General features: G+C 40.5%; 1 protein-coding gene across 1 annotated transcript in view; it reads right to left on the bottom strand.

The window, feature by feature from the left end:
• FBXO36 (F-box protein 36) overlaps positions 1 to 14,334 on the bottom strand; it is a 97,620-nt gene that overhangs the window by 29,736 nt on the left and 53,550 nt on the right. Inside the window, exon 2 of the mRNA XM_007453266.1 lies at positions 11,475 to 11,583. Coding sequence (XP_007453328.1) covers positions 11,475 to 11,583 — 109 coding nt within the window. The remainder of the gene's footprint in view (positions 1 to 11,474; positions 11,584 to 14,334) is intronic.

The following is a 14,334-nucleotide window of genomic DNA, read 5'->3' as shown; positions in this document are numbered from 1 at the left end:
GCAGAGGTTGACGCTGGGATGGGGCAGGTCCGGGAGCAGCCCTTGTTCAGGGTGTAGCCAAAGTCCACCACGTTCCCGATGCCAGCGGATGCAGAGGTAGTCACACAGTAGCTGTCCGTATCAGAGCGGTCAGTGGGCCTCAGGCAGTACCAGTTGCTGTTCTTATTCACACAAGAGAAGCACACCAGGGGGTGGGCTCGCTCCACACCCAGGAGGGCAGCCAGCAGGACCGGCAGGAAGACCTTCATTCAGGAGGGGACTGGCGTCCCGCCTGGGGTCTCACGAAGGCTGGAGTCTCACGAAGCCGAAGAAGTCAGCCCTGCTCCCTGATGGATACAGGTCCCTGGCCCGGCCGTGCAGTCAAGCCTGCCCCCGAGCCCAAGTGCAGCCCGCACTCCCCAGTATATATTATTTATGTATTTGTGACTCTGTAAAATAAAACATGCTTGGTAATGATACCAATTTCAGAACAGTTAGTAGAAGGGAATAGAGGAAAAATAGGTGAGGGGCAGAAATTTGAGTATATATTGTATGTAATTTTTAAATGCTTTTAAAAGACATTAAGTAACTATGGTGCTCACTTCAACAGCGTGTATATTAAAACTGGGATAATAAAAAGAAGATTCTTATGGCCCTGAGGAAGGATGACAAAAATTAAAACAATTCAAAAAAATTAAAACCATTCAGAGTAGATTTTCTGATCACATGCAATTAAGCTAGACATCAAGAAAAAATATATAACCAAAAAATTCCCAGCTACTTGGAACTCAAGTAAAATGTTTCTAAATAATCTATGGATCAAAGAAGAAATCAAAAGGGAACTTAGAAAATATTTTAAACTGAATGAGAATAAAGTCACAACTTATCAAAACTTATCTAATATAGCTACAGTAGCACTTATGGGAAATTTAGGGCAAAAAATGGCTGAAAACAATAAGCTTTCATCTCAAGCAGCTATAGGAAAAGAACAACGAATCAGACCTAAGAAAAGTAGGAAGAAGGAAATAATATAGGTATGAACACAGACCAATAATAAAAAGAGAGAAAATCAACAGAGCTCAAATTTAGTTCTTTCAAAAACTAAATAAAAAATAAACAAACCCCTAACAATATTGATCAAGAAAAAAAAGAACAAATTACCATTATCAACACCAACATATTTGATAATTTGAATAAAATGAAGTAAACATGACAAATTTTAAAATCTTATGTTAGTGGTGTTGGGTATTTATAATATTATCTTCTGTCCTTTTATGCGGGTTTAAGATACTTCTGAATTTAAAAACTTTTAAAGGGAAAGGTATAGAACATAATGTATAAGATTCTTCTTTTTGTGTTAACATATTTTGTATATATGCATAGACCATTTCTCAAAGGACATATATGAAACTGTTAATGATGGTTGTCATGGGAAATGGGAACATGGGATCAGAAGGAAACTTGTTTTTATCCTATACCTATATATTTTTTTTCATTTCTAATTTTATTGATTTGAGTCCTCTCCCTCTTTTTCTTGACGAGTCTGGCTAATGGTTTATCAATTTTGTTTATCTTCTCAAAGACCAGCTTTTAGTTTTATTGATCGTTGTTATTGTTTTCTTTGTTTCTATTTCATTTATTTCTGATCTGATCTTTATGATTTCCTTCCTTCTACTAACTTTGGGCTTTGTTTGTTCTTCTTTCTCTAGTTCCTTTAGGTGTAAGGTTAGATTGTTTATTTGAGATTTTTCTTGTTTCTTGAGGTAGGCTTATATTGCCATAAACTTCCCTCTTAGAACTGCTTTTGCTGCATCCCATAGGTTTTGGATTGTCGTGTTTTCATTGTCATTTGTCTCTAGGTATTTTTTGATTTCCTCTTTGATTTCTTCAGTGATCTCTTGGTTATTTAGTAACGTATTGTTTAGCCTCCATGTGTTTGTGTTTTTTATGTTTCTTTCCCTGCAATTGATTTCTAACCTCATAGCGTTGTGGTCAGAAAAGATGCTTGATATGATTTCAATTTTCTTAAATTTACTGAGGCTTGATTTGTGACACAAGATGTGATCTATCCTGGAGAATGTTCCATATGCACTTGAGAAGAAAGTGTAATCTGCTGTTTGGGGATGGAATGTCCTATAAATATCAATTAAATCTATCTGGTCTATTGTGTCATCTATTGTGTTTTCTGTTTCCTTATTAATTTTCTGTTTGGATGATCTGTCCATTGGTGTAAGTGAGGTGTTAAAGTCCCCCACTATTATTGTGTTACTGTCGATTCCCTCTTTTATAGCTGTTAGCAGTTGCCTTATGTATTGAGGTGCTCCTATGTTGGGTGCATATATATTTATAATTGTTATATCTTCTTCTTGGATTGATCCCTTGATCATTATGTAGTGTCCTTCCTTGTCCCTGTAACAGTCTTTATTTTAAAGTCTATTTTATCTGATATGAGTATTGCTACTCCAGCTTCCTTTTGATTTCCATTTGCATGAAATATCTTTTTCTATCCCCTCACTTTCAGTCTGTATGTGTCCCTAGGTCTGAAGTGGGTCTCTTGTAGACAGCATATAGATGGGTCTTGTTTTTGTGTCCATCCAGCAAGCCTGTGTCTTTTGGTTGGAGCATTTAATCCATTCACGTTTAAGGTAATTATTGATATGTATGTTCCTATTGCCATTTTCTTAATTGTTATGGGTTTGTTTTTGTAGGTCCTTTTCTTCTCTTGTGTTTCCCAATTAGAGAAGTTACTTTAGCATTTGTTGTAGAGCTGGTTTGGTGGTGCTGAATTCTGTTAGCTTTTGCTTGTCTGTAAACCTTTTGATTTCTCCATTGAATCTGAAGGAGATCCTTGCCGGGTAGAATAATCTTGGTTGTAGGTTCTTCCCTTTCATCACTCTAAATATATCATGCCACTCCCTTCTGGCTTGTAGAGTTTCTGCTGAAAAATCAGCTGTTAACCTTATGAGAGTTCCCTTATATGTTATTTGTTGTTTTTCCCTTTTGCTTTCAATAATTTTTCTTTGCCTTTAATTTTTGTCAGTTTGATTACTATGTGTCTCGGCTTGTTTCTGCTTGGGTTTATCCTGCCTGGGACTCTCTGCATTTCCTGGACTTGGGTGGCTATTTCCTTTCCCATGTCAGGGAAGTTTTCGACTATAATCTCTTCAAATATTTTCTCGGGTCCTTTCTCTCTCTCTTCTCCTTCTGGGACCCCTATAATGCAAATATTGTTGCGTTTAATTTTATCCCAGAAGTTTCTTAGGCTGTCTTCATTTCTTTTCATTCTTTTTTCTTTATTCTGTTTGTGGCAGTGAATTCCACCATTCTGTCTTCCAGGTCACTTATCCGTTCTTCTGCCTCCGTTATTCTGCTATTGATTCCTTCTAGTGTACTTTTCATTTCAGTTATTGTATTGTTCATATCTGTTTGTTTGTTTTTTAATTCTTCTAGGTCTTTGTTAAACATTTCTTGCATCTTCTAGATCTTTGCCTCCATTCTTTTTCTGAGGTCCTGGATCATCTTCACTATCATTATTCTGAATTCCTTTTCTGGAAGGTTTCCTATCTCCACTTCATTTAGTTGTTTTTCCGGGGTTTTATCTTGTTCCTTCATCTGGTACACAGCCCTCTGCCTTTTCATCTTGTCTTTCTGTGAATGTGGTTTTTGTTTCACAGGCTGCAGGATTTTAGTTCTTCTTGCTTCTGCTGTCTGCCCTCTGGTGGTCTATACCTATCCTTTTTAAACTGATTCATCTTTTATTTTACTACATGCATTTATCTGTGGGGTTTTTTTCCATATCTCAAAAGTAATAAAAAAATGATAAAATATGAGAGCCTTACTTAGATCTGTCTTCCCTGCTCTGTAGCCCAGAGCAGGCTCCCATGCTTCTGTCCCCTCCCACCTAACCCTTTACCCATAGAACCCAACTCCAGGTCTCTAGAAATTCTAGAGATTCAGGCTGAAGACAAGGAGCAGATGGTTAGGGAGAGTAAAGAGAAGAAGAAGAATAGACTAAGAGATGGTAGCTAAGCATGAGGAAATGAAATCCCAGGTCAAAGGTTGAGATATGGGCCTCAAGAAAAGACCTAGAGAAAATGGATTATGGATCCATGGCATGTGGCCAGCCAAATTTGGGAGAAAGGTAAGGACCATTCTTTCTCACTTTCTGATTCCTGGCATACCAATATTCTTAGGATCTATAACTCAGGCCGATATTTCAGGATATTAGTATTTATTAATAATATCAATTTTCCATTAGAGTTCCCATTTCAAACATTGTCCCATTCTCCCAATAAATCATCTAAACATCCATGGAAATTTCAATTCTTTGACATCTAAACCGTATCTCCCACATTTCCTTTCATATGCAATAGCAGAAATAAAAAAAACTTTGTCATTTGGTTCAGAAAATATGGTTGTTGAGGTCATTTAGTTATATCACAGAGATTTTTGTGGATTGGCCTATATACCTAACCACCACTTATAACTCATTGAAGATCTAAGCAACCAACTTAAAAATGGACAACAACTTATAAAATGGATATAAGTTGGAAAACAACTTATTTTTAGGTTGGATTCAACCTCAGTCCACAAGTGAGCACATTCAATTGAGTTTATACAGGCACATTTTTGCTGTAAATTAAATTTTAAAAAATATTTCCTATAGCTAATTTTCTGGTTGTTCCAATCTATTTAGCTTAGGGGGGAAATATCTATAGATGTTTTCTCAGATTTTTAAAGGTCTCAGAGAAAAAAATTCAAACTTCATAGACAAATGGGCAAAGAGTATAACCAGGCAAATTACAAAAAGAATATAAATCGCAATTAAACATGATGGGATTTTTACTAGTTTTCAGGAAAATGCTAATTAAACATGATACTATTTTCACCACCAGACTGGAACAGATTAAAAAGAGTAACAATATCTAATTAATGATGGCAAAGGTATAAGAAAACTCCTATATCCTGTTGGATGGTTATATTAATATTCAGTACTTTAATATTTAATACACACTTTTTGGGAGAGCAATTTGTGAGTATAGCGAAGTGACTGGCATCTTATTTAAGTTGTCAGTCAGAATTGAAATATGGTGACATCAAAATATTAATGAAGTCTCATTTTATGAACAAACATGGAAATAATGTAAATCACTCAACTTAAAATTCTTTCCAAAATAGCATAATTATAAAGTTGGCATAATTACAGAGGTCAAATGAGTTGTAGATGGCATTTGTGCTACATCCTTGACAGTGCTACTCAAGCTGGTTAACAGAAATACCATCTGTGTCAAGTTAACCTTGACTTACACAAGGTTTTCAAGAATTCACCCCTCAAATAATATACTCCGTACTTATCAAAATTTATAATGTAAATATCTTTGGACCTAGCAATTCTACAACTAAGAATCTATGCTATTGACATTCTCACATAATTGTGCAAAGATAAACACGTCCCAGAATGTACCTAAAGGCTTTTGAAAATGCCCATTAGGGACCTCCCTGGTGGCGCAGCGGTTAGGAATCCTCCTGCCATTGCGGGGGACGTGGGTTCAAGCCCTGGTCTGGGAAGATCCCACATGCCATGGAGCAACTAAGCCCGTGAGCCACAACTACTGAGCCTGCACTCTAGAGCCTGTGATCCACAACTACTGAGCCCGCATGCTGCAACTACTGAAGTCTGGGGGTCTAGAGCCCATCCTACGCAATAAGAGAAGCCATTGCAATGAGAAGACTGTGCACCGCAGTGAAGAGTAGCCCCAGCCCGTGCAGCAACAAAGACCAAACACAGCCCAAAAAATAAAAAAAAATTAAAAATTAAAAAAATTTAAAACTTGTAATAGCTAGAATTTACTGAGTTCTTATCATATGCTAGGCAAATTCTAAGCACTTCATTCAATTAATCTTCATAAGGACCCTATGAAGTAGATGCTATTATTATTTCCATTATCGACTGTTGAGGAAACTGAGATCCAAACTGATTAAATAATTTGCCCAGGGACTTCCCTGGTGGTCCAGTGGTAAAGAATCCGCCTTCCAATGCAGGGGACTCGGGTTCAATCCCTGGTCAGGGAACTAAGATCCCACATGCGTGGGGCAACTAAACCCATGCACCACAACTACTGAGCTTGTGCAATTCAATGAGAGAGCCGCATATTGCAGACTACAGAGCCCATGCACCCTGGAGCCTGCGCACCACAACTAGAGAGAGAAAAAACCTGCACGCCACAACTACAGAGAAGCCCGCATACCACAGTGAAGAGCCCTCACTGCAATGAAAGATTCCGCTTGCCTCAACGAAGCCCCTGCGTGCCACAACTAAGACCCGACACAGCCAAGAAAATAAATAAATAAATAAATAATTTGCCCTATGTTACATACCTAGTGGATTTGGAGCCAGAGTTTGAACAGAGGTAGTCTGTATTAAGCAACACCCTTAATTGCCATGCTAACAGTTCTCTATACTTTGTAGTGTAGGGATGACTTTTAAAATAATAAACATATGATTTTTGTCTTTTAAAAATACAAATCTGGGACTTCCCTGGAAGTCCAGTGGTTAAGACTCCACACTTCCAATGCAGGGGGTGCAGGTTTGATCCCTGGTTGGGGAACCAAGATCCCACATGCCACGCTGCATGGCCAAAAAACAAACAAACAAAAAAAACAAAAAAAAAACAAATCTGGAAAAAAGATCAGCAATGTTTTTGATTTTATAATTTAGGTTGTTGTGACATATATCATCATGGTAGGCAGAATAATGCTGCCAGTCTTCCCCACCCCTTCCGATGTCCTACATCCTAATCTCCAGAACCTGTGACCTTACATGGCAAAAGGGACTTTGCAGATGTGATTAAAGATCTTGAGATAGCAAAATAACCCTGCATGAACTGGGTGGGCCCAACGTAATCATAAGGGTTCTTAGAAGGAGAAAAGGGAGGCAGAAGGGTCAGAGTCAGAGAAGGAGATGTGAACCCGGAAGCAGTGTCAGGATGAGAAAGACTGGACTGCCCATTGCTGGCTTTGAAGATGATGGCAGAGACCATGAGTCAAGGAATAGGCAGCATTTAGAACCTGGAAAAGGCAAGGAAATGGACCCTCCCCTAGAGCCCCCAGAGGGAACACAGTCCTACCAACACTTTGATCTTAGCCCAGTGACACTTCGGCACTCCAAAAGTGTAAGATAATACATTTTTATCATTTAAGCCACTAAATTCGTGGTAATTTGTTACACCAGCAATAGGAAACCAATATAATCATTAATTATTAACTTAATAAAGATACACTCTGCTTACAGATTATAGGACTTTTGCTACATGGAAAGTACAAATTTTTTTATCGGCTGAATTGTGCCCTCCTCACCTCCCCCAGATTCATATATGTAAGTCCTAAACCCCAGTACCTTTGCTCTACTGGGATATGGGCCTTTAAAGAGGTAATTAGGAAGGGTATTTGAAAGACTAATGGAAACACTAAAAATAAAATAAAATAAAATAATGAGGTAATTAGGTTAATTAGGTCATATAGGTGGGCTCTAATCCAATCTGACTAGTACTCCTTAAAAAATATATATTTATTTATTTGGCTGCGCCTGGTCTTAGTTGTGGCATGCAAACTCTCAGTTGTGGCATGTGGGATCTAGTTCCCTGACCAGGGATGGAACCCGGGGCCCCTGCATTGGGAGCGTAGAGTCTTAGCTGCTGGACCACTGGGGAAGTCCCATGACTAGTATTCTTATGAGAAGAGGAAATTCGGACACACAGAGAGACCCCAGGGAGGGGCATGCACACAGAGGAACACAGTTCAGATTCTGGTTTTGTTGAAGGATTAGATCGAGCATGTAAGAGAAAGAAAGGAACCAAGGATAACTCTAGGATTTGGGGCCTTATTTTGGCAGAGGAAGGATCAGGAGCTATTTTTGGACACGTTACCTTTGAGAGCCTGTTAGATACACTAGTGCAGATATCAAGGGGGCAGCTAGATAAACATCTGAGTGTGGAGTTCCGGGGAGAGGTGCAGGCTAGAGATATCAATTTGGGACTCATCCCCTTATGGGCAGCATTTAAAGCCAGACGCTGGATCCGATCCCCCAGGGGGTAAGTACAGACTGAAAAAAGAAGAGGCACTAGAGCTGAACCCTGGGCCCCAACATTTAGATCTGGAGAGAAGGACCCAGCAAGGAGACCAAGAAGACGCCAGTGAGGCAGGAGGAGGACCAAGACCGAGGTGCTCCCGGAAGGCAGGGAAGGAAACATCACCCCTGAACTAGTGTTGCTGAGAGGCCAAGGAAGCAAGAGAACACGGTTCTCATCCTCTGTCAGGACTGACACCAAGGCTGACCCGGATTTCTAAAACGTGCTGCTGGTGTTTAGGATGTTAGCAAGAGAAGACTTTGGATGAAAAAACTTTGGGGGGATCTTGGGATTATGATAAGGACGGGGTGGGGCAAAATAAATCCAAACATCCTAAACTTAACAGCAAACAACGATTAAGAGCTGATTCTCTACTGTGGGCCTTTCTAAATACCTTTCACGTGTCAGGTAATTGAAAGCTCAAAGCGACCACATCGAGTAAGCATTTGACCCTCAGATATGAGGAGGAAACGGGCTCACGGAGGGGGTTACAGAACCCAGGCAGCAGAGATTCTAACCTGGCCACTGACCCCTGAGCCCCGCTCTGTGCCACCCTCTTCTGGGCTTTCTGAGGGATTCCCTAAGAAGTGAGGGGGAAGAGAAGGAAGAACAACAGTGTTGGTTGGAGTTTTTCCCTCTGCCAAGACTCCAGTGCTGTAGGAAGGCTACAAAGTGAGAAGCAGATGCCTTTGAACTTGCCAGGCCAATTTAATTTGGTATCTCTGTGCTGTTCCTGGCACAAGACTGCAGCTCTCAAAACTGCAATTTTAAAAGCCTGTTTGGGTGCGTTCCTCCACTGAATTCCGCAACGCTCCTCTCTCCACGCGGGTGGGGAGCCAGCAGGAAGCCAGGTCTCTGTCAGACTCATAAATTCCCACTTTCTTGTTTATTCTTCCGGGATCAGGAAACCCACAAGTGGTCATCCTGAAGCTGATATTGCCCCACCCTCACCGTCAGTGTTTTATTAGGGGACAAGGGTGTCAGAGATGCAAGACACAGGTGTTGGCCCTTAAGCCTCTACTCAAGAGACGATCACCTCCCATCTCTCTGGCCCAAACACACATCTCCAGGTTTTTGTCAAAGTCAATCAGAAAAATCCCATGGTCTGTCAACAAATATTCAGCACTCCCTAGACATATAGCTCTGGATTAGGTACTGTTGTGCTTAGAAAATAAAACGGAACCTAACTTGAAAATGAAATGTGTTTTACAGAAGTTTACTTTATAGCTATCTGGGCAGAAACGTGTCTATCCCACAATTAAATAAGTAAGGCCTGCCTAGACTGATTTTTATTCAATGAAAAGTGGGCAGTCTTTCTTCAACATGGTTCTTTTCAAGCCAATAATGAATTTTATAAATACTTTCTATAAAGGAGTTAACAAAATAAGATGTGTATAGTATCAAAACCTGAGTGCAATCAATCCAGATGTTTAACTATTTAAGGAAGCAAAACCAAACCAAACCTACTCTCTCTCTTAAAAAACAACTATTCATGCTATAGTGTTAAATGAGAGGAAGTCTTTAACAACGCTGATTATCAAAGATACCCAGAGCGTGCCTTTTAAAAGTAAGATTTTGGACTTCCCTGGCGGCACCGTGGTTGAGAATCCACCTGCCAATGCAGGGGACACGGGTTTGAGCCCTGGTCCAGGAAGATCCCACATGCCGCGGAGCAATAAGCCCATGTGCCACAACTACTGAGCCTGCACTCTAGAGTCCGTGAGCCACAACTACTCAGCCCACGTGCCACAACTACTGAAGCCCGTGTGCTTAGAGCCCGTGCTCTGCAACAAGAGAAGCCACCGCAATGAGAAGCCCGCGTGCCACAACGAAGAGTAGGCCCCACTCACCGCAACTAGAGAAAGCCCGCGCGCAGCAATGAAGACCCAACGCAGCCAAAAATAAATAAATAAATAAATTTTAAAAACAAACAAAAAATAAATAAATAAAATGAAATGAAATTAAAATAAGATTTTTTTTTTTCTATTCTCAATGCTTAGGCCTGGCAATGTCAGCAGTTAGCTGTGGACCTGGGAAAGTCAAAACCATTCTGAATCTCATTCGAGAAAAAGGAATAATACTATTTATTACACAAGAATATTATAATAACAAAATGAGAACATGTATATGAAAGTGCTTGATATTAATAACATTGTTAATTACTCCTAGTAAAATAAGGATCTCTAAAGTACCTTCTAGCTTTAAAAGCTTATTATTAAGGAATAGTTATTGAAGAGTTTAAAGAGAGTCCTTTCAGAGACATATACTGAAATAGTTTAGGATGAAGTGATGCAACAACTGAGATTCACTTCAAAATAATCCAGTGAGAACAGTAGGTTTGTGTACATTTTTGGCCACATTTTGAGTATTATTGAACTGGGTTATGGGTACTTGGGAGCTTTTTTAAAAAACATTCTGTCTACACTTTATGTCTGAAATCTTCACATTGAGAAAGAAAAAAACAAAGGGAAAATTGAAGGGCAATTTCTATTAAGTCCAAATGCTACTTGATTAAGACTGCTTCTCATGCAAACCTTGATATTAAAAGAAATGGTAGAGATTTTAAATGAATGCCAAAATGCATAAGAATTCAAGCAATTGATAATTTGAATATTTTTTTAATTAATTAGTTAATTAATTGGGCTGCAATGGGTCTTCGTTGCTATGCGCCCGGGCTTTCTCTAGTTGCGGCGAGTGGGCACTACTCTTCGTTGTGGTGTGCAGGCTTCTCCCTGCAGTGGCTTCTCTTGTTGCGGAGCACGGGCTTCAGCAGTTGTGGCATGCCGGCTCAGTAGTTGTGGCTCACGGGCTCTAGAGCACAGGCTCAGTAGTTGTGGTGCATGGGCTTAGCTGCTCCACGTCATGTGGGATCTTCCCAGACCAGGGCTCAAACCCATGTCCCAGGCTTTGGCAGGAGGATTCTTAACCACTGTGCCACCAGGGAAGTCTCATAATTTGATTATGTTTTTGAATAGTCTTTTTTTTAACATCTTTATTGGAGTGTAATTGCTTTACAGCCATCATTGAATAATCTTTTAACTTATTTTTAACTAAAGGAAACCCGTTTTAATTAACTATTAGGTTAAAAATTTATATTTACTACATGATTTAAGATTATTAATGATATCTACACGTTAACCTGGAAACTTAAATGCTTAAAGATTTTTTCCCAAAAGAAATTTCAGGAGATGTTAACGATTTTCTGCCTTTTAAGATCCCAATGTTCTATCATATCTGTTACATCCAATTAAGTACATAATTACATATCATTTCAAATAATGAGATACTGGATACTTCACTGACAAAATCTGTCACTAACTAAAGAGAACTTAAGAGCAGCAAGTATACATAATATGTTCCCTTCCTTACCCTGAAGATGTGAGTTCTCTAGGAAGTCTTCATGAGTTTCTTTTGTTTCTCCAGGTTTTGTTGATCTATACTCACTCCTCAGAGAGATCTTCCACCATCTAAAGATTACCTGTAATTGAACAGATAAAAAGTGAGATGAACTAAAACTGATTTCAATACCAACAGCTGTGTTTAGGTCTGGGGTTTTAAAAACAATCACCATCATGGAAGGCACATAAGGCTGTGTGTCCAACAGCAGGTATAACTTCACAAACTGGCATCACATCAAATTAGAAGCGAGGTCTGTGCATCAGTGAACATTTTCCTTAGAAATTAGGGGCACAAAACCAAAGTGCTGGAAGGAATCTTAAAAATCTATCAAGTCAATTGGTATTAAATCACCCAGAGCCAAATGGCTAGCTGTTCCTGAGAATGGAGATTCTTTACCTTTGGGAGCCATTTCCAAACTAATTGCTTAGCTCTCTTCCTCCCTTCCCTGTCTACAGAGCAGACACGAGGAGTGGATACTGTTCTCGTGGAGCGAGACAGGTACTTGGATAGAGCCAGGAAAAGCATCATCATGCCTTGATTGATGCATCAGAGTGTCATTACCCAGGACACTTCTTGGTAATGGATCTGCTGACAGTGCATTTGACTTTTATGAGCATTTTGGTTTATCAGAAGCAAACCTCATTTCCATGGTTATGGACTGCACTTAGTTTCTATGTTGATTTCATAGCAGTGTCAACCAAACTCTTCCTGCTGTAGGGCTCCCAGGGAAAAGATGGGTAAGGAGACAGACAGTGCTGAGAAACTGGTTGGCTTCCTAGTTCTGGTTTCTTCCCTCACTGGCATTACCATGTAAGGTTAAAATTAGTTCAACTCGGGCTTCCCTGGTGGCGCAGTGGTTGAGTCCGCCTGCCGATGCAGGGGACGCGGGTTCGTGCCCTGGCCCGGGAAGATCCCACATGCCGCGGAGCGGCTGGGCCCGTGAGCCATGGACGCTGAGCCTGCGCGTCCAGAGCCTGTGCTCCGCAACGGGAGAGGCCACAACAGTGAGAGGCCTGCGTACCGCAAAAACAAACAAACAAAAATTAGTTCAGCTCTACCCAAGGGAAAATTGTCAAGTAGGTGAAACTTGCTAAGAGGGCTCCCTTTATTTAGTTTCCTCTCCCCCATCCCCACCCACCCAATACTCCCCGTGGTCCTCACAGGTCCTGGGTGCACCTCCTTGGGCTACTGCCTTGGAAGCAGAGGGAAAATATATACATATGTAGGTTACAAAACTCCATAATCTCAGAATATTGTGGTCGCTGATTCCTTTCAGAAAATCCCTTAGCCTGCCACTTTTGTTTTTTTCTCAGCATGAGGCTCACCAAAATCATCCTCTTTAGTATCTTTCTGCCCCATCTCCATAGAGTTAAGGGTATATCAGTCTACTAGGGCTGCCATATAAAAATATCACAGACTGGGTGCCTTGAACAACAGAAATGTATTCCCTCACAGTTCTGGAGGCTGCAAGTCCAAGATCAAGGTGTTGGCAAGTTTGGTGTCTTCTGAGGCCTCTCTCCTTGGTTGCATATGCCACCTTCTCACTGCGTCCTCATGTGATCTTTCCTCTGGGTATGTGCATCCCTGGTATCTCTTCCTCTTCTTATAAGGACGCTGGTCATATTGTATTAGTGCCCCACACTGATGACCTCATTTAACCTTAATTAGTTCTTGAAAGGCCCTATGTACAAATACAGTTACATTAAGGGTTAGGGTTTCAACACAAGACTTTAAAGGGGGGAACACAATTCTATCTATAACCAAAGGGTATCAGGTATTACAGGAGAAAGAGCATGAATTTTGGTGCAAAGACAGACTTGGCTCATCTATTTAATCTCTCTGCACTTCAATTTTCCTTTTCATCTCCTTCTATTAAGTATTATTAAAATTAATATTAAGGGCTTCCCTGGTGGTGCAATGGTTAAGAATCCGCCTGCCAATGCAGGGGACACAGGTTCGAGCCCTGGTCTGGGAAGATCCCACATGCCGTGGAGCAACTAAGCCCATGAGCCACAACTACTGAGCCTGAGCTCTAGAGCCTGCGAGCCACAACTACTGAGCCTGCATGCCACAGCTACTGAAGCCCGCTCACCTAGACCCCATGCTCTGCAACAACAGAAGCCACTGCAGTGAGAAGCCCACGCACTGCAACGAAGAGTAGCCCGTGCTCACCGCAACTAGAGAAAGCCTGCATACAGCAACGAAGACCCAATGCAACCAAAAATTAATTAATTAATTAACATTAAATATTATAAATAATATTCCCTTGCTATTGGATGAAGATGCCAGGTCATCTGAATCTAATGCTACATTCTTTATATACATAATCTAGAACTTTTAGAACTAGTTGGGAAGTCAGAAATAATTTAGTCCATTTCCTGTGACTCATGTGAGGAAAATATTTCAAACAGGTTAAGTCAGAAGTGATAGGTGTCCCTCCCTACAACCACACTACCAGATGTTATGTTACAATTAAATTCTGACATAAGAAAGACAGACACCACAGGAGTCCAAAACATGTTTCTGGAAGCTCAGTGGGGTGCCCCCTCCCATCCACTCTGGCACCCTACAGGAACCTTCTCAGGAAAGTTTCTCTCTGGGACAAGAGCACCTAAATTATAATGACCTAATCAGCTACCCCTCTAGCTAGATCAAGCAACTAAATCGTGGGTTAAGTGGAAGATTTTGGAATGCATGGAGTTCTAGACAGGGCGTAACCCAGAAACATTTGGTTACAGAGCTTACTTCTTACATTGCTCAAAAAGAAGGCAGACAGACACTTGTACAATCTTACTGGTCAGCCTCATATCTTGTACATCATCCATTTTCA

Source organism: Lipotes vexillifer, unplaced genomic scaffold (genome assembly GCF_000442215.2).
Source record: "Lipotes vexillifer unplaced genomic scaffold, Lipotes_vexillifer_v1.1 scaffold471, whole genome shotgun sequence".
NCBI classification, from domain to species: domain Eukaryota; kingdom Metazoa; phylum Chordata; class Mammalia; order Artiodactyla; family Lipotidae; genus Lipotes; species Lipotes vexillifer.
Note: the sequence above shows the minus strand (reverse complement) of the source record. Positions and strands in the feature narration are given on the sequence as shown.